The following is a 24,565-nucleotide window of genomic DNA, read 5'->3' as shown; positions in this document are numbered from 1 at the left end:
AAAGGATCTAGAGATTCAACACTTCTCAGAGATGGGGAACTCTGAGTCCAAGACAATCATAATGCGGTTCGCTAACTGGCATATGCCTATGATAGGCAGCACATGCTTTAAAGCCAGGGGAGTTGGGCATGCCCCATCCCCAAGCTATGTCCCTAACAGGGGTGGAAAGAGATTAACTACAACTATTTACAATAAGAGGAGAACTACTTACAAGTGCATAAGCTAAGCTTAGTAGAAAAACTACAGGAGAGGCTGCAGCAAGCAGTTCCAAGCTCTGTCATTAAAGGCAAGAAAGAACTGTGGGTATGTCTACACTAGCCCCATAGTTCGAACTAGGGAGGCTAATGCAGGCGACCGAAATTGCAAATGAAGCGCAGGATTTAAATATCCCGTGCTTCATTAGCATGTTCCTGGGTGGTTGTCATTTTGGAAATTGACTAGCCTGGAAGAACTGCCCGCATCTTCATGCGGCAGAGAAGGGTGATTCCGAAATGAACCCCTTACTTCGAATTAACAGTTTAACCTCATGGAATTAATAACTGTTAATTCAAAGTAAGGGGTTTATTTCAGAACTGCCCTTCTCTGCCGCATGTAGACGCGGGCAATTCTTCCGGGCTAGTCAATTTCCAAAATGGCGACCACCCAGGAACATGCTAATGAAGCACAGGATATTTAAATCCCGTGCTTCATTTGCAATTTTGGTCGCTCTCATTAGCCTCCCTAGTTCGAACTAGGGGGCTAGTACAGACATACCCTGAGAGAGGAGAGGACCTGGCAGCACCCAATATAGTACAGCATGTACGTGCCACTCTAGGGAGCACTGGAACTGGTCCCCTATAGATATTAGTAAGAAAAAAAATCTTCCAGCCCAATCTTCTCACCAGTCCAGGTGGCAAGCACATACACCTCCATTGAATGGACATAAACAAGCACTCGAAGAAGAACCCAATAAATATAGCCTCAGAGGGGTAACCATGTAGTCTGTAACTTTAAAAACGAGAAGTCTGTGGCACCTTAGAGTCTCATTAGCTTTTGTGGGCAAAACCTACTCTCTCAAATGAACCACTCAAGCTCATTTGAGAAAGTGGGTTTTTCCCATGAAAGCTCATGATACTATATATAATATTATATATATTATAAATATAATATATTTGTTAGATTCTAGGGTTGCCACAGGATTACCAATAAATATATTTTAAATACAAAACAGGACTATGTAGCACTTTAAAGACTAACAAGATGGTTTATTTAAACCATCTTGTTAGTCTTTAAAGTGCTACATAGTCCTGTTTTTTGTTTCAGTTACACCAGACTAACACGGCTACATTTCTATCACTATATTTTAAATCAAACTTTAAAACACCCAGGCAATTAATACCTTAACTATTGGAAGCCCAAACCCTGTTGAATGTCGTCTCATTCCAAAACCTTTGGGGAACAGTAGCCATGATTCAGTGTGTATTTAACTTTAAGCATGGGAATAGTCCTGTTGCCCTCAATGGGACTACTCATTAAAGCCAATAGAGTGCTTATGTGTTGTGCTGAATTGGGCCTATATGAAGCAGTGGTACAGCAGAATATAACAGGCTAAAAAGTCTATATGTGCAGGCCTCTCTCACGTGAACAGACCCATTAGACTGGAACTATTAGAGTAAGTGAGGGCTGCAGAATCTGGCTCCTCATACAAATGTAACACAATTATTAAAAATATTCTGACTCCACACTACTTACCAAAGTTAATGCCAAATCTTCTGTCTCCCTTTTCTCGTCCAAGTACAATCGGGAATTGTTTTGTCTTCTTGAAATGATGCAATCCTGAATTAGCCTTGACTGCTGTTTGACTATTTTTGGCCCAATATCCTTCTGACATTCTATTTCCTCTTCTGTCTTAACATCTGTGTATTTTTTGATGTACAGACTCAACACATGTGAGCAAAGACTAACGGGCAAAGCATCACAACCAGTACATCTAATTTGACATTTACAAAAAGTCACAGAACAAAGATATTGTGATATGTTGGAAAGTCCACAGAGACTGACAGGAGAATATAAAATTAACACAGAGCAGTAAATTTAGGTTAGACTTATGGCTACAGAACATGTGTAAAGATGGAAGGACAATGCTGGAAGAGAAGCTACTTAATTTTGTTGGCATCTGCAAATTCCTGGTACATTTATCCACTAGTTTCAATCAAGCAGAAAGCCAGCTCCTATTTAACTGTAATGAGACATTCAAATGGGTGCTAATAGCCATCATTAAGGGTGCTAATAGCCATCAATAACTATCATTAAGGTTGCAAATGCTGTCCACTAGAACCCATTATTTTAATCAGACATAATTTTCAAAATGTTGAGTACAAGTGCCTTTGTGTGGTTTGGGGAAAATAATGTTGTGAATGATCACTCATACTCAACAGGCATCTGATAAGGGTTGAACATCAAATGAAACCCTGTGCTCTTTGTTTGAATAATGAAAGACTGTAAATGTCTGACTAACACAGCAAAATTATTCCCTGCCCACCCCAAAGACAAATCTGTTACATCAGGAACAGGAAATAAGTAGATGTAATGAAAATGCTGTAAAAGAGTTTCTGACTTTTTCAGGGTCTGCAATTTCTGTTAGTATTATCCCAGACTAGAACTCAGTTTCCAAAGGCTTGATTGATAAAATGCACTGCAAAAATTCTAGCCTCTTTGTGCTTCTCACATGGCTGCTACATGTTTCACAGGTGAGTTTTTCTCTGATGTAAATTCAAACTATGGTCAAATGGGCTAATTAAGGGTACGTCTAGACTACATGCCTCTGTCGCCAGAGGCATGTAGATTAGGCTACCCGACAGAGTAAAATGAAGCGGCGATTTAAATAATTGCCGCTTCATTTAAATTTACATGGCTGCCGCGTTGAGCCGACAAACAGCTGATCAGCTGTTTGTCGGCTCAGTGCGATAGTCTGGACGCTCCCCTGCCGACATCAAAGGGAGTTGTCGACAACCCAGGTATGCCTTATTTAAATCGCCGCTTCATTTTACTCTGTCGGGTAGCCTAATCTACATGCCTCTGGCGACAGAGGCATGTAGTCTAGACGTACCCTAAATTAATCAATTTGGAAAGAAGCAAATTAGGAATGGTTTCCTGTATTTTACTAAGAGGGTGGGGAAGCACTGAAATGGGTTACCTAGGGAAGTGGTAGAATCTCCATACCTAGAGGTTTTTACGTCCTGGCTTAACAAAGCCCTGGCTGGGATGATTTATTTGGGGTTGGTCCTGCTTTGGGTAGGGGGTTGGACTCGATGACTTCCTGAGGTCTCTTTCAACCCTTTGATACTATGAGTCTCTGAAACTGCAAAGAGGCTGCTAACAGTATTAGAAAAATGGGTACTAAATGCAGAGGAAGGGGAGATTTACTACCAAATACCTGTATTGTCCTAAATGCAGAAAGAAGAAAAAATACAACACAGTCACAAAATGGGAAGACAACTTTGCTCATCATATTCGAAATAAGTTAATCTTAATGTTTATTATTTCTGAACCTTAATCTATAGGGAAGTTTGGACTCAGGTTTTGGAGGCTGGGAGCAAAGGTATATAGTTCAGGATTGTGTGTATTCTTTGCTTAAATTTGGTATGATTTTTAAATATTCTTCAGGTATGTAGATTTTCAGGGAGTCTTCTGACATAGCATGGATGCTGGTGTAATTTAAAAACACACAACCACGTAATCAGATTTTTGCAACAATCTGCATGTATGTCTTGAAGCAATAATCCAAACTGCTGATTTGGGAGGACTTTATATACTGTTAATATTTTAACACAGATGAAATAATCAGTTATTTCAATTTAGACATTTATTCTATTATCAACAAAGGTTTTCCCAATTAATGAATTTACGGTCCAAATACACATTTGCACAGAAATTCATCATTATTAATTCTCTTATTAATTTGCTGTATTTAATTTCATCTATATTACTATTATATGGAAAAGTAAGGAAGATATTTAGAAAAAACCAGAGCGAGCTGCTTAAGTAAATCATGAAAGGAGCTAATTTATTCTTATTCGGAACCAAGGTTTGTATAAGAGGGAAGTCCTGAATTTCTTATTCCAGCAAAATTCTTATTCAGGCCAACAAGAACTTTCCTGGAGAAAGAGTTTTAGAACCAGGCCCATTTCCTTACATTCCACGGGACCAATTTGAAATGGGAGCAATGTGATTATTCCTCCTTGCAATTTTGCTGTTATTATTTTACAAAATGTGTTCTCCCATTTTTCCTGGTCCTAGTCTACTCTAATAAAAAGAACAATGATTGTCAATAAAAATCAGATCTTTTGTTTTCCGAATACGAATGGCAAAAGCTTGACATTTTCTTTTTAAAACACATTATATGCCTGCTCCTGTTCCTAATGAAGTCAGCATCAAAATTCCCACTGACATCAGTGGGAGCAGGACTGGGCGCTGTACCCAAATAAATTGTGTTTCACCATTATACATACCTCTGAAAAGAACACAGACAAGATGACTAGGCTGATCCAGTGAATAATTCCTGCAAACTGTGATGCACTTGAAACTGTAATTAACACAATATAACAAAGGATAATTTTAATACGAGGTAGCTACTTATATATAATGGTGATTAGTACCATCGCCACTTACATTTAGGAGGAGCACTTCATCTGAAATACTATAATGAAAAAGCAACAAATTGACTAGATGCAATGGGACATGGAGCTTTACCATCTTACGTTGCTCCTTTGAATCAATACAGGTCTGTAGTAACCATGAAGTTATCTGATGACTATTCAGTGCCTTATGTTAAAAACAGTAGGTGATCTCGCTTATTGTTCTCACAGCACAGTTGCTATCACCACTACACTAACCAGAAGTCTCAGGAGAGAGGCTAAGGAATGATTGGGTTCATCCCAGTATTCTGTATTGAAATTGGGTCACCTGTGTGGTCAACTGCCTGTAGATAGGAGCCTCTGAAAAACAAAGCTAGGAATTAGAATAGGCAATGGAGACCCTCGATTCGCTTTCTCTAGTAGTGGCTTTGGAGACAGTGGGTGTCTTGAATCATGCGAATAAATTCCAACCCACCAACCAGTGATCTGCTAACTGCTGTAAAAGCTGAACTCTCACAGCAGACTTCTGTCCAGGGAGCTCATTGCTGGAATGCTGAGGGGGTTCTAACTGGTCCTCAGCTTCTATTTAAACTAATCACAGGAACAGCAATTGTCCATGCAACTAGATTTCTCCTTTGCAATACTTTCTCCTACTGCCTGAGTCTAATCTCCTACTAACCTGAACCTTCCTGCCTCCTGCCTCCCAGTTTGCCTTCTGACCCCCTGGTATTTGATGCAGCCTGTCTTCTGTTCTGATTACCAAATCAGACCACCTGGTTGAGGAAGTGGGCTACTTAGGATGGAGGTGAATCAATTTTATCAAAACCTGTCAACCTAGTTTGAAGCCCTGTAGAAAAAAAGGAACATGGAAAGACAATGAGGGTGAGAGTCTGCATTTGTTCTATGCATGCAAATCTTTGGTGCACAATATCCTGTATTATCATTCTAGGGTATAGCTGTACAAATCCTTTTGGCTTTACTAGGGGATGGAGACTAAATCCTGTGCAACTGAAAACTTAAGAGTAAAGTTTTATAAGCTAACAAAAAGAATTACTTGTTATTCTTTAAATATTTTTTTAAAAAAAATCATGGCATTAATGCTGGAAGATCAATAATTGTTTGAACCAAGTTTTTCAAGAATGCATACATAAATTAAGACAACTTTTATCGCTATTAGGCACTTAAGTAAGTGGCCTGATTTTCAGCTGTCTAACTATGGAACATAAATATTGGCTTCTGCTTTCACAGAAGAACAAGGCATTTAGACCCTGCCCACTCATAGTTAGTTAGAATCTACAAAACCAAAATGAACACCTGCATTGAGCCCAATATTAGAAAACACTTTGAAGAACTAAAGTAACTATTAACAATATTTGATCCCTGCACGTGAATCCAATTGAGCTGAATTAGAAAAATGTGAAATATCATCTGACATCAAACTGCAGGGTGAGCTCACCTTTTCCTCCCGAAAAGGGACATTGGGCCTCTGAGGCTCCTCCCTTGGACCTCCAACCCTACATACGTCCTAATGTTTAAAATCAATGGTACTGCTCCCTTGCCACAGGGCAGCGTGCCCTAGCAGCCAGAGTCAACAGTACAGGGAAGGCTAGAGCCCCCTGTGGGGTTGATCAAAGGTGGGGGACTCGTGTCTAACCTCTCCACCGGGTCCCAGTCCAAGGCCCTGTCAGCGATGGAGTGGACCACCACCCACGAGTTGGTGGGGAATCTGGCCAAACATGCTGAGCACCCAGGATTCAACCCCTTCCTACTCCCAAACTACTTCCTACCAGTCTCTCCTTTGCAGTCGGTTCCTTCTCCAGCTGCGATTCCCTGCTACCTGGCAATGGCATCTGTGTGTACCTGCGCTTCTCCTCCAGGACCTACTGCAGAACCGCCTTCCTTGTCAGTGGGCAGCCCAGACTGAGCTGCTCCACAGGCCTTTATAGCTGGCCTCCAGCTGGAACATGCCTAACAGGGCTGTGGGAGTGAAGCCTACTCAGCCAGGTAGCCAGGCTTAACCCCTGCAGCCCCAGTGCAGGGTATACCATCACACACCTTCCCTCTTAAGAGAGGCTCTGAAGGAGGTGGCCCTTCTTACTCCTCTGCTCCAGACTGGGGAAAAAAACCAAGTGTTTGCATGGGCCCTCCCTGGACAATGTGACACCTTAAAAGTACAGGGTTGGAGGGATAAATACCAGCACATAACCCACTTGTTGCTGTTGATCCAGTGTAACTGAGCATGGAACCAAAGTAAAGGTGGCTCCCAAGAGATAATATCATAATGGCACATTTCACAGCAAGTGCCTCTTGCTCTATGGTAGAATAGTGGGTCTCCCAGGGAAATAACTTGTGGCTTAATTACAAGATGGGGAGCTCCTCTTTTCCTACCTCTTGGGACAGCACTGCTCCTAAGCCAAACTTTAAGGTATCCATCTGGAAGATGAAGGGCTTTGCAAAGTCTGGCTGTTTTAACACTGGTTCATGTGTCAGCTGCTCTCACAGTGCCTGGAAGGTAACCTCACAGTCCTGGGACTCACTCAACTTTCTGGGGTTAGTGGTTCTTCGTCAGATCTGTCAGTGGGGTGGCAAAATTTGGTATGAACTGGCGATAGTAGCCAGCCAGCCCATGGAACTGCCAAAACTGCTTTTTTGTTGTGCGGGTGGGATACCTCCATAGAGCCTCCACCTTATTGATTAAGGGTTGCAGCTGCCCTTTTCCTACAGAATAGCACCTGCTGGCACAAGTGGCACTTGGCCGGATTTGCAGTGAGGCCTGCCTCACCCAGGGCTCATATTACCTTGGCTAGATGTTGGAGATGTTCCATCCAGCTGTTGCTGTAAATAATAATATCATTAATATAGGCCACCATATATGCACTGTGGGGTCCCAGAACCTGATTCATCAGCCTCTGGAAGGTGGCCGCAGCTCCATGTAACCCAAAAGGCATCATGGGGAATTGGAATGGTGTAGGAAATGCTGTCTTCTCCCTTGAATGGTGTTAGTGGAATCTGCCAGTACCCTTTTGTAAGGTCCAGGGTGGAAATGAACTCTGCTTGGACTACCCATTCAAGCAGTTCATCTATCTGGAGCATCGAATAGGCATCAAAAAGTCCACACAAAAACTAATCGACCCTTCTGGCTTGGGGACTAGGACTATCACGCTCCTCCACTCGCTCCAGGATTCTTCTTCCACTTCCAAGGCTAGCATCTGATTCAGTTCTTCTCGCATAGTGTCCCACATTTTTCTGGGGAGCAGGCAATGGTCTCTCATCTTCTGTCTGGGGATGGTGGTGCTGTGGTGGCTCGTCAGGCTTATCATCCCTGGCTTGGCTAACAACTCGTGGGTGAAGTCAGCCATTAGCTGTTGTAGTTGACTTTGCTGCTCAGAGTCAAGTTCCTTTCTGATGGTGACAGGCTTGGGCTCTGCAAGTTCCTCTACCCGATGCCCCAATTCAGCCTCTGGGGAATACGGGGCAATCATCAGAGCTTCCCATGCCTTCCAGGCTTTGAGGTTCACATAATAGACCCTTGTCTCCTTCCAGCACCCCGGCAGACATATCTCATTGTCAGAAGGTCCTACTTGCCTTGCCACCTCAAAGGGCTCCGGCCACTTCACCAGCAGTTTTGATTCAGATGATGGTAACAACAATAGCACCTGGTTTGAAGGTCCTCATTTTTGCTCCCTGGTTGTACTGGGCTGCTTGTGCATTTTGAGCCCGCTACATGTTTTCGCAGGCTAAGCTGCCAAACTCCCAGAGTTGTTCCTGGACTTCTAATATATATCGTACTGACCCTTGGATCCAGGTTTCCTGTTCTTCCCAGGTGTCCTATAAAAGCTCTAAAATCCCACAGGACCACCTCCCATAGAGAAGTTCGAAGGGGGAAAAATCCCTTTGGAGACCTTACAACAAAAAGCAAGGTGGGCAGCAATTTATCCCAGTGTCACAAATCATCTTCCATGAACTTCCGCAGCATAGATTTCATCATCCTATTGAATCTCTCTACTAACCTGTCTGTCTCTGGGTGGTAGACTAAGGTTCTAAGGACACAAAAGTTCAATAAGTGGCATAGCTCTGCCATGAGCTTTGAGGTCATATTAGTCCCTTGGTCTAATAAAATCTTTCATGGTAGCCAGGCCCTCGGTAGTTCATTGGTGATGGTGGGAGCTATGGCACCTTGTAGGGGGAGTACCTCAGGGTGCCATAGTCCACTATTACGAGGATACACTTATGGCCCATACCACCCTTCTCTAAGGGTCCCCCCAGATCTAAGCCAATCCGCTCAGCAGGCATCCCTACCAAGGGTAAGGGCATCAGCAATGCTCGAGAGTTCCCCATTGGGCTGGTTTTGTGGCACTCAGGTCATGATGCACAGCAGTCCCATATTTCCTGATGTATACCCAACCAGAAAAACTGCTGGAATATTCTCACATCGTGAGGTGCCCAGCCCAAGGCACTGCATGTGCTAGGTGCAACAACCCCTGGCAGAACTGTTGTGGGACCAGCAGCTGGCAGATGTCCATCTAGGTCAGTGGTTCCTCAACCCAGTCATAAAGAACATCCTTTCTGATCTCAAACTGGGGTCCTCGGGGCGGGCGCTGAGGTTGACCATCTCCCCAAGTCATGTTTGTCACTTGCTCCCAGGATTGGGTGACACCTTTGCTCTTCAAGGAAATCCCCCTTTCCCCCAAGATCCCAACCTACTTAACAGAGGTCAAAGGGAACCTCTCCCAGGTTGGGTTTGGGTCTTTGTGCCTCGCGGTCCCCTGAGGGTCCCTCCTCAGGGTGGTTCGGTGAGAGCCGTCCAATCAATACCCTCTGTGAAGAGGCTGAGCCTTCTGTGTTCTCACAGTATTGGTGCTCCAGTCACTCAGAAGGTCCATGAAGCCTTGCCAATCACATCATAGGACCACTGGGTAGACTAACTTTGAGGTCACTACCACCAAGCAGCATCCTTCCCTCTGCCTGGCTTCCAGCATCACCTAGGTAGTTCAGCAAGGCTTCATATCCCTGTGGATGCACTGAAAGTGGACCAGGTTTCCACCTATCTCTGTAGAATCATAGAATACTAGGACTGGAAGGGACCTCGAGAGGTCATCGAGTCCAGTCCCCTGCCCCCATGGCAGGACCAAATACTGTCTAGACCATCCCTGATAGACATTTATCTAACCTACTCTTAAATATCTCCAGAGATGGGGATTCCACAACCTCCCTGGGAAATTTATCATAGAATCATAGGGCTGGAAGAGACCTCAGGAGGTCATCAAGTCCAGCTCCCTGCCCAAGGCAGGACCAATCCCAACTAAATCAACCCAGACACGGCTTTCTCAAGCTGAGACTTAAAAACCTCTATGGATGGAGATTTCACCACCTCCCTAAGTAACCCATTCCAGTGCTTCATCACCCTCCTAGTTAAATAGTTTCTCCTAATATCCAACCTAGACCTCTTCCCGTGTAACTTGAGACCATTGCTCCTTGTTCTGCCATCCGTCAATACTGTGAACAGCCTTTCTCCATCCTCTTTGGAACCTTCCTTCAGGAAGTTGAAGGCTGCTATCAAATCCCCCCTCGCTCTTCTCTTATGCAGACTAAACAAACCAATATCCCTCAGTCTCTCCTCATAGGTCATGCGCTCCAGCCCCCTAATCATTTTGGTTGCCCTCTGCTGGACCCTCTCCAATGCGTCCATATCCTTTCTATAGTGGGGGACCCAGAACTGGGCATAATACTCCAGATGTGGTCTCTCCAGAGCCGAATATAGGGGAATAATCACGTATCTAGATCTGCTGGCAATGCTCCTCCTAATACACCCTAATATGCCATTAGCCTTCCTGGCTACAAGGGCACACTGTTGACGCATATCCAGCTTCTCATCCATTGTAATCCCCAGGTCCTTTTATGCAGAACTGCTCTTAGCCAGTAACAATTCTTGGGATTCTTTCATCCCAAGTGCAGGACTCTATATTTGTCCTTGTTGAACCTCATCAGATTTCTTTTGGACCAATCCTCTAATCTGTCTAGGTCACTCTGGACCCTATTCCTCCCTCCGGCGTATCTCTCCCCCTAGCTTAGTGTCATCTGCAAACTTGCTGAGGGTGCAATCTATCCCCTCATGCAGGTCATTAATAAAGATGTTGAACAAAACTGGGCCTAGAACAGATCCTTGGGGCACTCCACTATAAACCAGCAGCCAACCTGACATTGAGCCGTTGATCACTACCCATTGGTCCCAACAGTCAAGCCAGCTTTCTATCCCTCTTACAGCCCATTTATCCAATCCATATTCCCTTAACTTTCTGTCAAGAATATTGTGGGAAACCGTAGCAAAAGCTTTGCTAAAGTCAAGGTATATCACATCCACTGACTTTCTCATATCCACAGCGCCAGTTACTTCATCATAGAAGCTAATCAGATTGGTCAGGCATGATTTGCCCTTCGTGAATCCATGTTGACTATTCCTGATCACTTTTTCCTCTTCCAAGTGCTTCAAAATGGATTCCTTGAGGATCCCCTCCATGATTTTTCCAGGGATTGAGGTAAGGCTGACTGGTCTGTAGTTCCCTGGATTGTCCTTCTTCCCTATTTTAAAGATGGGCACTACATTTGCCTTTTTCCAATCATCCGGTATCTCTTCCAATCTCCACAAGTTTTCAAAGATAATGGTGAAAGACTCCGCAAAGGCATTTGCCAACTCTCTAAGTATCTTCGGATGCACTAAGACTGGACCAATGGATTTGTGTATGTTTAGCTTTTCTAAATAGTTCCTAACCTTTTATTTCCCCATGAAGGGCTGTCCACCTCCTTCCCATACTGCGTTGCCTAGTGCATTTGTCTGAGAGCTGACCTTGTCCGTGAAGACAGAGGCAAAGAAAGCATTGAGTACTTCAGCTTTTCCCACATCATCTGTCACTAGGTTACCTCTCTCATCCAGTAAGGGCCACACACCCTGGCTGTGTCTACATTGGCACCCTTTTCCAGAAAAGGGATGCTAATGAGACACTTTGGAATTGCAAATGCCGCGGGGGATTTAAATATCCCCCGCGGCATTTGCATGAACATGGCTGCCCCTTTTTTCCAGCTCGGGGCTTTGCCGGAGAAAAGCGCCAGTCTAGACGGGATCTTTCGGAAAATAAAGCCTTTTCCAGAAGATCCCTTATTCCTCTTAAAATCAGGAATAAGGGATCTTCCGGAAAAGGCTTTATTTTCCGAAAGATCCCGTCTAGACTGGCGCTTTTCTCCGGCAAAGCCCCGAGCCGGAAAAAAGCGGCAGCCATGTTCATGCAAATGCCGTGGGGGATATTTAAATCCCCCGCGGCATTTGGAATTCCGACTGGTCTCATTAGCATCCCTTTTCTGGAAAAGGGTGCCAATGTAGACACAGCCCCTCTCTGATCACCCTCTTATTGTTAACATGCCTGTAGAAACTTTGTTACCCTTCACATTCCTTGCTACCTGCAATTCCAGTTGCATTTTCACCTTTCTGATGACTCCCCTGCATTCTCGAGCAATATATTTATACTCCTCCCTAGTCATCTGTCCAAATTTCCATTTTTTGTGTTTAAGCTCACTAAGGATTTCCCCGGTAAGCCAGCCTGGTACCTACCATATTTGCTTTTCTTGCTGCGCATAAGGATGGTTTCTTCTTGTGCCTTTAATAAGGCTTCTTTAAAATACTGCCAGCTCTCCTGGACTCCTTTCCCCTTCATGTAAGCATCCCAGGGAATCCTGTCCATCAGTTCTCTGAGGGAGTCAAAGTCTGCTTTTCTGAAGTCCAGAGTGTGTATTTTGCTACTCTCCTTTCTTCTTTTGGTCAGGATCCTGAAATCTACCATCTCATGATCACTGCTTCCCAGGTTGTCACCCACCTTTACTTCACCTACTAGTTCCTCCCTGTTTGTGAGCAGCAGGTCAAGCTGCGCATGGCCCCTGGTTGGTTCCTTCAGCACTTGTACCAAGAAGTTATCCCCAACATTCTCCAAAAACTTCCTGGACTGTCTGTGTACTGCTGTAGACTACATCCAGTTCTGTCGACAAAGCAAGCTGCTTTGTCGACATGAGTGCGTAGACGCAAAGAACAGTGTAGATGCAATAACCCCTTCTGTCGACAGAACTCTGTCGACAAAAGACGTTATTCCTCGTACAATGAGGTTTACTGCCATCAACAAAACTGCCAAGTCCTGTCAACATTATGTTGACAGAACTTGGCGGTAGTGTAGACGCAGGTATAGTTTTGTCAACAAAAGTCCACTTTTGTCGACAAAACCCTGTAGTCTAGATACACCTTCCCTGTTCACAAGCTCCCTGGCCACTGACTCACTCTTTTATAAAGCCCTGGACTGCCTGATAGTCCCTCACAGTACGGGTGCTCCAGTCCCTCAGGAGGTCCTTGAAGCCTTGCCAATCACATCATAGGACCACTGGGTAGACTAACTTTGAGGCCACCAACACCAAGCAGTATCCTTCCCTCTGCCTGGCTTCCAGCATCACCCAGGTAGTTCGGCAGGGTTTAATATCTGTGTGGATGCACTGCAAGTGGACCAGGTTTCCACCGATCTCTGTAAGGCCAGATCTGCTCAGATGAGGGTTTGATTATAACCAAAGTCAACTAGCGCAGTGGTGGGCGTCCCATTCATTCAGACAGGAACCACTATTTTTGCCAAGTTTTTTTTTCCGGACCCAACACTTCACTACCAACCTATGTCCGTAGCTACAAGTCAAAAAAATAACATTCTCTCCTGAAGTGTCCCTCCTGGCCATGGTCAGAACAGCAGTTTTGTTTCCCTTCTGTAGGCAGCACTTCCTGGGGCCTCTCAGATCCCTTTGCGAGTCTCCTCTTGTTTGCATAGGGATGCTCCCAATGTGCTCCCTTAGTTGGCAAGGCCTCATATGGCGGGGTGGCCCAGTGAGGGAGCAAGGAATCCCTTTGCCTGGTCTGTAGGGCCTCTGATCATGTAGTTTGTTCCACTCCTTTTGACTAATTGGCTTTGGGTTTGGTTTTCCCTCTGGCACCATATAGCCCTCGGCCAGGGAGACAGCTTTGGTAAGGGTTGCTAGGTGGTGCCGCTGCACCCATTCCTTCTCACCCCCCGCAAGATCTGTACAAATTGTTCCAGGGACACCACCTTAAGCTATTTGTGCACCCATCTGTGGCTCCAGTTCCAGCCATCACCAGCAGTGATCATAGACTTATAGAATCCTAGGGCTGGAAGAGACCTCAGGAGGTCATCAAGTCCAGCCCCCTGCCCAAAGCAGGACGAACCCTAAATAAATCAACCCAGCTAGGGCTTTGTCAAGCCAGGACTTAAAAACCTCTAGGGATAGAGTTTCCACCATCTCCCTAGGTAACCCATTCCAGTGCTTCAACACCCTCCTAGTGAAACAGTTTTTCCTAATATCCAACCTAGATCTCCCCCACTGTAACTTGAGATTACTGCTCCTTGTTCTGCCATCCATCACTCTGGAGAACAACCTCTTTCCATCCTCTTTGGAAGAAGTTACTCACCCTGTGCAGTAACAATGGTTCTTTGTGTGTCCCCCTGTGGGTGCTCCACTCAGGTCTCAGTGCGTGCCTGCACCAGGGATTGGAAATTTTTGTGAGCAGTGCCCCTCGTGCTGAGCCTGCGCACTCAGCACCTCGCGCCTCTGCTGTTTTGTGGTGTGAGCGCGCAGCACGAACCACATCTGTTCCTTTTCTACCTGAAGTCCCTGTAGACTCCAAGCAAAGGGGAAGACGGGAGGGTAGTGGAGCACTCACAGGGGGACACATCTGGAAGAACCATTGTTATTGCACAGGGTGAGTAACTTCTTCTTCAGCAAATGGTGTCCCTGTGGGTGCTCCACTCAGGCAACTCCGTAGCAGTACCCACCCGATGGAGGTGGGCATTTAAGTCTGTTATGCGGAGGAAGGAAGGATCGCTTCTGCTAGAGATGTTGCAGGTATTGGCCCCTTCTGTAGGGCGTAGTGCTATGCGAAAGTATGGTGTGAGGACCAAGTGGCTGCCCTACAGATGTCCACTAGTGGTACATTGTTCAGGAAGGCCGTCACAGTGGCCATCACACGTGTGGAGTGAGCACTGATAGTCTGTGGGGGCTGTTTGCCCTGGAGTTAGTAGGCAGTATATATGGCACCTGCAATCCATTTGGACAGGCATGATGCTGAAACAGCTGTTCCTGTGTGAGGTCCCGACCGTGAAACAAAGAGTCTGTCCGATTTTCTGGTTGCTCTTGTTCTATAGTGGTAGAATGCAATTGCCCTCCTTGCGTCTAGAGTGTACCTTCACTGGAGGAGGCATGAGGTTTTAGAAAGTAGGCAGGTAAGCAAATGGGTTCGTTTACGTGGAAATCGGACATGACCTTCAGGGGAAACTTTGGGTGGGGCCTGAGTATCACCTTATCTCTGGTAAAGGTAGTGAAGGGTGGGTCTGCCATGAGGGCTGCAATTTCTCCTACCGTTCTTGCAGATGTTATCGCCACTAAAAAGGCCACCTTCATAGATAGGTATTGTGGTGGCATGGTAGCTAGTGGCTCAAAGGGTGGTCTGGTGAGCGTGTCAAGGACCAGATTCAGGTCTCATGGTGGCACTGGGGGGTGCACGTTTGGACACATTTTCTACAAGCCTGTGAGAAAACGATTCACCGTGGGATGTGCAAAAAGGAAAAAGCCACCCACCGGATCATAGAAGGCCGTGATTGCCACCAGATGAACTCGGACAGAGCTGATGGAGAGACCTGTGCCATTGAGGTCCATGAGGTAGTCGAGTAAGGTAGGTATGGGGACAGTAGTGGGATGTAAGTTGCTCACTGTGCACCATTGCTGAAAGCGTGTCCACTTGTTTTGATAGGTGCTTCTCGTGGAGGGACACTGACTGTTTAAGAGAACTTGTTTGACTCTGTCCAAGCAGGTGAGTTCTTCATTCTGAAACCCTGGAGAAGCCACACCGTGCGTTTCATGGGTTTGATGTTGAGGTGACATGTGCTGCCATGGTACTTTGTGAGGAGGTTGTGAATAGATAGTATAGATAAGGGAACCAGGGCTATCTCGACCAGGCTATCGGTAGTTCGACGAGGTGTACCGGTAGTTCGGAATAGGAATCCTAGTCCGAACTACCTAGTTCGAGCCCCGTGTAGCCGCGCTGCACAGGGTTCGAACCAGTGGGGTTTTAAAAATGGCGGCTCCCCGCTTATGCAAATGAAGCCTGGGAAATTCAAATCCCGGGCTTCATTTGCAAGTGCGGTATGCCTACATTACCCCGCTAGTTCGAACTAGTGGGGTAGTGTAGACATACCCTCTAGCAATAAGTGGGATTGGTGGAAAGGCATAAAGTAGGGGAGCTATCCAGCTAATGGTAAAGGTGTCCCCTTGTGATCTCTTGCCCAGTCCTGCCTGGGAGCAGAATCTGTGGCATTTGCGGTTGTGAGGTGTTGCAAAGAGTTGGGAATCCCCATTTGTGGAAGATTGAGAGGAGGATATTGGTATTGATCTCCCACTCATGGTGATCTGAGAAATGTCTGCTCAGTTTTTGGCTCTGACATTTTGCTGTCCCAGTACGCACATACCTGTTGGTGTTATTTGATTTCACTAGTTCCAGAATCTGACTGCTTAGGCACATAGAGAGTGTGATTGGGCATGCCCTTGCCGATTGACATAAAACATAAAAGGCGTGTTGTCCGTGAGGACACGGATAGTTCTGCTTTTTATCAGGAAGGAAGTGGGTACAAGCCCTGAGAATAGCCCTGAGCTCTAGGATATTGATGTGACAGTGTCTTTTGTGTTGGGCCCACATTCCCTGTATTGATGTTGTGCCACAGTGGGTTCCCCAGCCCATAAGTGATGCATCTGTTATTATAGTACTTGAAGGGTCTGGTCGGTGGAAGAGTATACTGATGAGCAGGTTGTTTGGAGACATCCACCATTCAAGAGACTGCAGTACTGGTGGAGGAAGCGAGAGGAACTTCGCGAGGCTATTTCGGATTGGTATATCATTGGTTGTGAGCCAATGCTATAGGCAACGCCTATGCAGCCTTGCAAACAAGACCACAAACGTTGTGGCAGCCATATACCTCAGTAATTGAAGGCACGTTTGGAAAAGGGGGCCCTATCTGACCTGTTGAATGAGATTGCAGATTGCCTTGAATGTTTGTGGCAGGAAGTAGGCTTTTATTGTGACCAAGTCTAGTAATGCCCCAATGAAGTCTATCTTTTAGGTGGGTTGTATGGTGGATTTTTGCATATTGATAAGCAGGCCAAGTCGGGAAAAACATTCCCTGGTGACAGTTGTCATGATAGTAGTTTGTTGATAGGTAGGGCCTTTGATTAGGCAATCGTCGAGGTAAGGGAAGATGATGACATTTTGTCTTCTGAGAAAGTCTGTGATTACGACTAGCATCTCTGAAAATACTCGAGGGGCCACAGAGAGGCCAAAGGGGAGGACTCTGTAATGATAATGTTCTTGGCCCATGACAATTCTGAGAAACCTTCTGTGGAACAGATGGATAGTTACATGGAAATATGCATCTCGTAGGTCGAGGGCTGAGAACCAGTCCCCTTCATCCAATACACGTATGATGGTTACTAAGGTCACCATTCTGAATTTTGTGTTGCGAATGAACTTGAGTTTCTTGAGATTGAGGATCAGTCTCCATCCCTCTGTTTTTTTGGCTGTGAGGAAATAATTGGAGTAAAACCCCTTTCCCCAATGTTCCTTGAGGACGGGTTCTATTGCTCCTAAGGAAAGTAGTTTTTTACCTCTGCCTGTAGCAGGGGCTTTTGAGGGGGGTCCCTGAAAAGGGACGGGGTAGGAGGTTGGGTGGGGGGTATGGATGTGAAGGGAATTGTATAACCCGATCTATAATTTCTAGGACCCATTTGTCCGTGGTAATTTGGGCCCACTGTTGGTAGAAGGGTCTCAGGTGGTGATGGAAGGTGACATTGGACTGCACTGGCCCTGTGGGGTGGTCGCTCAGACCCCCGACCAAAACTTCCAATTTGTTGTTTGTTAGAAGGGGATTGATTTGTAGAGGACTGGTTTTGCTGAGTCCTCCTCCTGTTAGGATGCTGCTTAGGCTGTTGCTTAGGCTGTTATCATATCATTTAGGCTGTGTCTAGACTACATGGCTCCATCGACGGAGCCATGTAGATGAGGGTTGTAGGCAAAGGGAAATGAAGCGGTGATTTAAATAATCACCGCTTCTTTAAATTTACATGGCTGCCACGCTGAGCCAACAAACAGCTGATCAGCTGTTTGTCGGCTCAGCGCGCTAGTCTGGACACTCCCCTGCTGTCATCAAAGCCCTTTGTTGGCAGCCCCATTATTCCTCGTGGGATGAGGTTTACCAGGGCTACCGACAAAGGGCTTTGATGTTGGCAGGGGAGCATCCAGACTAGCGTGCTGAGCCGACAAACAGCTGATCAGCTGTTTGTTGGCTCAGTGCGGCAGCCATGTAAATTTAAATGAAGCGGCAATTATTTAAATTGCCGCTTCATTTCCCTTTGCCCAATAAACAAATCTACATGGCTCCATCAACAGAGCCATATAGTGTAGACGTACCCTTAGTGGGTGGGTGAGATTCTGTGGCCTGTATTGTGCACGGGGGTCAGACTAGATGATCAAAATGGTCCCTTCTGACCTTAAAGTCTATGAGTCTATATGGCCTCTACTGCTGCCTGGAATATTTGTAATCATAGTCCCTAGTCTTTTGGAAGGGAGTATATTTACGCTTCTTATTCGGTGGGATGTACATCCCCAAGGGCTGTGTCTACACTGCACCCCTTTTCCGGAAAAGGGATGCAGATGAGACAAGTCGGAATTGCAAATGAAGCGGGGGATTTAAATATGGCTGCCGCTTTTTTCCGGCTCGGGGCTTTGCCGGAGAAAAGCACCAGTCTAGACAGGATCTTTTGGAAAATAAAGCCTTTTCCGAAAGATCCCTTATTCCTGATTTTAAGAGGCCAGTTACCCCTCTTGTGTTCGGCTAAGGAGATTTTTGTAGGTGCCAGGTTTTGCGCAGTGCTTTCTTGTGCTATGGTGCCGGAGGGGGTGGGGGTGGGAAGGGTGGTCAAAATCACTCTGTCCCGTTTCTTCAGGTGCAGAGCAAGAGTTCACAGGAGCTGAAGGTGGAGGCAATATGCGGCTTCCCTGAAGCTGCTGCCCCAGTGACGCCAGTTGGTGTGGTGAGTTCAGCTTCTGCCTCAGCTCTCCTGACTGATGCTGGCTTGAGTTTCTCTGCAGTGCCAGAGACTGATGGCACTGGGGAACGAGAGGCTCTGGGCAGCTCAGATAGGGAGCATGCCAGGAAAGCCCTTATGGCTTGACAGCCTGTGCAGGATGATAAAACTGCCCTACCAGAGGGCTTTTGCTGCACCTGCACCTCCTCTGGTTTGTCCCTGGGTGATTGAAGAGACTTTTACCAGAGTATATTTTTAAGCCACATTTCGCGATCTTTTCTGGCCCTCGCCATCATATTCAGGCAATGAAGGCACTTATGTGCTACATGAGACTCCCCCAGGCATTTGACACGCGGCATGGCCATCAGACGTAGGCATTGAGTCTCTGCATGAACCACATTTTTTAAAACTGGGGGAACCTGGCATGTTGATGAGCGAAAAAGAAAAGCCACCACAGCGGCGTGTGTGGCTTTTTTTTCTTCAAACGAAGCAAACATTGAAATAAGATGAAACTAGTTAAACTATGAGGTAAAAGACTAAAAAGAATAACAGATTTCTGTTTTTCCTGTCAGGAAGAAGAGCCCTACTCTGAACCCCGTCTTCAGCCAGGGATGGTTGAAAAGGAACTGATGGGGTTCGCGCCACAAAACAGCGGGGATGCAAGGCATCGAGTGTGCAGGTGCAGTGCAAGGGGTACTGCTTGCAAAAATCTCCGATCCCTGGCACAGGAACACACTGAGACCTCCTGAGTGGAGCACCCACGGGGACAGCTCGCTTCAGGAAGTTGAAGTCTGCTATCAAATCCCTCCTCACTTCTCTTCTTCAGACTAAATAAGCCCAAATCGCTCAGCCTCTCCTCATAGGTCATGTGCTCCAGCCCCCTAATCAACTGTGTTGCCCACCGCTGGACCCTCTCCAATGTGTTCACATCCTTTCTTTAGTGGGGGGCCCAGAACTGGAAGCAATACTCCAGATGTGGCCTCACCGTGCTGAATAAAGGGGAATAATAACCTCTCTAGATCTGCTGGAAATGCTCCCACCTTCTGTTCTATAATCTGATTAGATTGGTCAGGCATGACTTGCTGTTGGTGAATCCATGTTGACTATTCCTGATCACTTTCCCCCTCTTCCAAGTGCTTCAAAATGGATTCCTTGAGGATCCCCTCCATGATTTTTCTGAGGACTGAGGTGAGGGTGACTGGCTGTCAATTCCCTGGATTGTCCTTCCCTTTTTAAAAGATGGGCACTCCATTTGCCTTTTTCCAGTCACCTGGGACCTCTCCCACCCTCCACGAGTTTTCAAAGATAATAAGCTACAGCTCTGGGCCTGGCCCCTAGCGGATACCATTCCTCACAGGCAGTATGTCTCTGAGCTGACCCTGGCTTGGTCCAGTATGACTGCCTTAAATTTTGGGTACTCTAATGCCTCGCTTGGGTGCTAGTTCCAGGAGGCCATTTGTGCTAACCCTGTCAAGTAAGGCTGCCAGCAGCATGGCCCAGTGCAGGTGGTGGCAACGCACTCAAATATAAACAAGCAGGCCTCCAGATCATCCCTGTGCCCCATCTTAGTGATGGGCAACCAGACCAAACCACTCCCTGGCTGGACTGGGTATGGGGGCTGATGCATTTGCTGCTGGTGGTTGGTTCTTGCAGTAACAATTGCTGCTGCTCTTGTTGCTGGGTCGTGGGTAATTGCTGCTGGGCAACAAGCTGTTGAAGCAGCTTAGCTGCTGCTGCTGATGTTCAGCAGTCTGGTTTTTGTCCAGCAGCTATTCAGAAAACTTGGCAAGCTCCATCTTGTCTGGGTTTTTTCTTTTCTTACTCAGTCTTTCGGCAGCCCACTTCACTCACACTTATCCTTACAGCAGTGGAGGGATTGTAGTGCTCCCCACGTTATCCATCAATTGTTGCAGGGCAAGCCCACCTGTTTCCCTCAGGAGGGGGCACCAGGCTTCTGATGCCCCTTTCTTGGACCTCTACCCCACATGTGCCCTAATGCTCAAAGTCAATAGTACCGCTCACTTCCCACAGGGAAGTCCCATATGTCCTAATAGCCAGAGTGAATAGTACAGCTCCCTGAACACAGGGAAACGTGGCCTAGCAGCCAGTCAACAGTACAAGGAAGGCTAGAATCACTTGTTGGGTTGGCGTGGAACAGGTAGGGGGACCCAGGCCTGCCCTCTCCACTGTGTCCCAGCCTACGGCCTCATCGGCAGTGAAGTGGATCACCACTAGCTTGGTGGGGAGTGCGGCCGAAACGTGCCAAGCACCCCAGATTCAACTCCCCATGCTGGACTACTTCCTATCAGTCTTTCCTTTGTAGTCTGCTCTGTCTTTTCCTCTGGCCTGGGGGCTTCTGCTGCAGTTCCCTGCTGCTTGGTGACAGTGTCTGGGTATTTCTGGGCTTTTCCTTCAGGAGCTCCTGCAGTACCTCCTTCCTTATCAGTGGTCAGCACAGACTGAGGTGTTCCATGGGCCTTTATAGCTGGCCTCCAGCTGAAGCATGCCCAGCAAGGTTGTGGGGATGGGATCTTCTCAGTCAGGTAGCCAGGCTCAAATCCCTGCAGCTCCAGTGCAGGGTTGGTACACCCCATCACACCGCCTAATAAAGATAATTTGCTAGGAGGAGACTACATAGACTATGAACACATTTAACTCTAACAACAAACAAACAGACCCCATTGATAAAAATGTAAGAAAAATTAAACTTTCATAGAATACATTTAATTAAGCATATATCCATCAAACTACCAAGTTTGTCTTTGTGATACCCCACTGAAAACCACTGCATTATCAAGCCAGAGAAATTCAGGCCTGGACTGCCTATAAAGGGTTAATGTATTTTTGAGACATGGAGAACTTTCTGGACAAGTTTGGCTGCAAGGCTATCTGCTCATAGTGGGTGCCTGGCATGAGGAGAGCTTTATTTACATATCAAAGGAGAACACTGCAAGGATGTGTTCAGTACATGTATCGCAGGCAGCTCTTGCTACAGAGTTCATATTCCTGTAATCTGAGATAAAAATGTGAGGAAGACAAAAAAATCTCCCCCCAATCTGAGTGTGGCTGCGCAGATCCTAGAAGATTGTCTACAAATGGTCAAAACTGCTTGAGAAGAAAACTGAACAACTGAAAAGTGTTTTGGGAGTGAGCTTGGCATGCATAAAGATGCCAGGTTGTGGCAGAATAATGGGGCATGAGAGGAATTAGGAGTCAAGAAATAACATCAACTGAGTTGCCACTGATATTTCTTAAGATATGTTAAGAAGTCATTACATATTGCCATGCATGGTATCACTGAATTAGAGAGGAGACACAATTACTGATTACTAAAAAAGAAATAAGCAGACAATATTTTAGACAATTTCAACAACACACTAATTAAACAAGAGTGAGAAAGGGGTGGAAGCCATCTGTGGAAAGAAATTCTAATAGTACTCCATTGACATGCAGTCATCCAACAGCCTCCTAGTGTACAAGTGAAGTATAATATATGGAAATTTGAATTAGGAAGAAATGGATTTTTTATGTTGCAATACGTACAGCAGAAACTGCCGAATATACTTCATGATGGTGACACAATACAAGCATTGAATTGACATCAACAATAAACAGCTTCAAAAAAACTTTTCAGGCAAGAAGCTCCTGAACAAGAGTTAACATTCCACTACTCTCAATGACCTTCTCTTCCTTAAAGACATTCAACTGCACATACAGACTTCCTCACACTGAACTGGAAAAACACCATGATTGTTTCAGAAACAGTGAGAACACTACATTGTCCAAACGTTAACAGGGCAGAATCTCAGTCTATGTATGTGTAAATCTAGCTTATTGTAGGAATTCAGCACTACCTCTAACAAATACGGCCAAACAAATTCCCACTACAGCATGGTGTCATTCATTTTCATTGTACAGCTATACAAGTACAGTAAAAACTTTTTTATCCAGCATGTTGGGGGAACAGGGATAGTGCTGGAGAGAGAGTTGGAGTGTGGGGTTAGTGGCTGGGGTGGATCTGGGGTTTTGAGGTACCTGATCCATGGCTCAGGGAGGTGCGCACCTCAGGCAGCTCCCCACCAGTGGCGACCTGTTGCTGCTACTCCTAGGTGGAGGTGCTTGGCTAGGTAGCTCTGCAAACCTATCATCTCCCATTTGCCACAGACCCCAGCCAATGCTGCAATGGAAGCTGCAGTGCTAGCACTCGGAGCAGAGCCACCTAGCCAAGTACTTCTATCTAGGAACATCAGGGACAGGTGGGGAGCTACTTGAGATGAATGCACCCTGAATCCTGTACCCTCAGCTCCTTGCCACACTCCAATTCCTAACCCTGAGCTCTTTCCCACAAGCAAATGTCCTCCTAGAACCTGCACCGAGCACTCCATCCTACACCCCAACCCTGCACCATTGCTTGTATTCCAAATCCCTCATGGCTGTTTCCGAGCTTAGGAACATTTGGGCTATGTCACCTCTTCCAAGAAGGTAGGTGGAGCTAGGAGAGTCTGTTGGCTCCGTGCCAGCTTGATTATAAACTGGATTTTCTATAAAGATTAGAAATGCTGGATTAGAGAGCTTTCTGCATGATACAGGGGCAGATAACACATCTTTTATTATACTTACATAGGTCTAGATCCAGTAAGCAGATACATACAGGTGGTGTTTTGCAATTGTGTGGAGTCCCATTGATTTCATCAGGACTTCAAACAGATATACAGCTGCACCTATATGTATCCAATTGCAGGAAAAGGGCAGTAGTAAATCACTGCCAACACTACAGGAAATGGTTTGGCAGACATGGAGCTAAATGTTTAAGAGAGGAAGGAGAGATAAAAACTAAAGAATTCTATTCATGGCTCTACTAATGAACCCCTCCTCTTGGACCCTGGACAGGTGACTTCTCTGCCCCCAAAATATGGATACAGATACTCATGTAATAACAATAAGAGATTATTTAATTCATGCACATAGAGCCTACCATAAAAATATGCTTTATGTTAAATCCATTTAAGGTCTATTCAATTCTCATTTGCATAATCTATACTTTGCAGATAAAATTTTCACTTATGCATTCAAGAAGTTCTGCCCACTGAACAAGTGCAGAGTGCAACTCAGATTGGCACTAGGAATCTGAGAGCAGAATTTTGCCCTCAGATTTTAGCAGTTACAGAAGCTGGATTTTTTGCACAATATTTCTGCACATGTAATTCAAAACCATTAATAAACTCATTTTTAAAAAAGACTTCCTTGGTGATTGCAGTCTATAATGTGGATGAATGGCTTTTATTAGAAACAAAATTGGCGGTTATGCACCATAGCATATCCTTAGTATACTTATGTATGTTGCTTTCATATACTGCAGGAAATCATTACACACTACATTACATTTTTTTTAAACATAATTGCACACTAACGGCTTTTGAAAGATTAAGTTAAAAATTCAGTCTTTGTTTCACGGGATTATAGCATTTATGTTAAACTTCTTCCATATAATCTATAAAAGGTTAAATAAAAAAATCCAAGGAATTTAATGTACAGTGAAAGAACAGCCCTATCAGGAAATAAAGCAACAATTAAAATTGTCATTATCATGGAACCTGTGTAGAGTGAACTAAGATATAGCAAAACTACACTTGTGTTATCTGTCTTACAATATGTTACTAAAGAAGAAGGGAAGCCTTAATTGTTTCACTGCGTTGCCAAATATAAATTGCAATTTCAGTTCCAACAAATATCTGTTCAGTGGGACAAATTACCAAGGGAGAAAATACCAACGGCACCAGGAAAAT

The 24,565-nt window shown here is 45.5% G+C and overlaps 1 protein-coding gene across 1 annotated transcript in view; it reads right to left on the bottom strand.

Moving 5' to 3' along the window:
• Window positions 1–24,565, bottom strand: part of TMEM266 (transmembrane protein 266) — a 260,119-nt gene that overhangs the window by 138,093 nt on the left and 97,461 nt on the right. The window contains exon 5 of the mRNA XM_006126238.4: window positions 4,491–4,564. Within this exon, the coding sequence (XP_006126300.2) occupies window positions 4,491–4,564 (74 nt within the window). The remainder of the gene's footprint in view (window positions 1–4,490; window positions 4,565–24,565) is intronic.

This window comes from Pelodiscus sinensis, chromosome 14, assembly GCF_049634645.1.
Source record: "Pelodiscus sinensis isolate JC-2024 chromosome 14, ASM4963464v1, whole genome shotgun sequence".
Classification (NCBI taxonomy): Eukaryota; Metazoa; Chordata; order Testudines; family Trionychidae; genus Pelodiscus; species Pelodiscus sinensis.
Note: the sequence above shows the minus strand (reverse complement) of the source record. Positions and strands in the feature narration are given on the sequence as shown.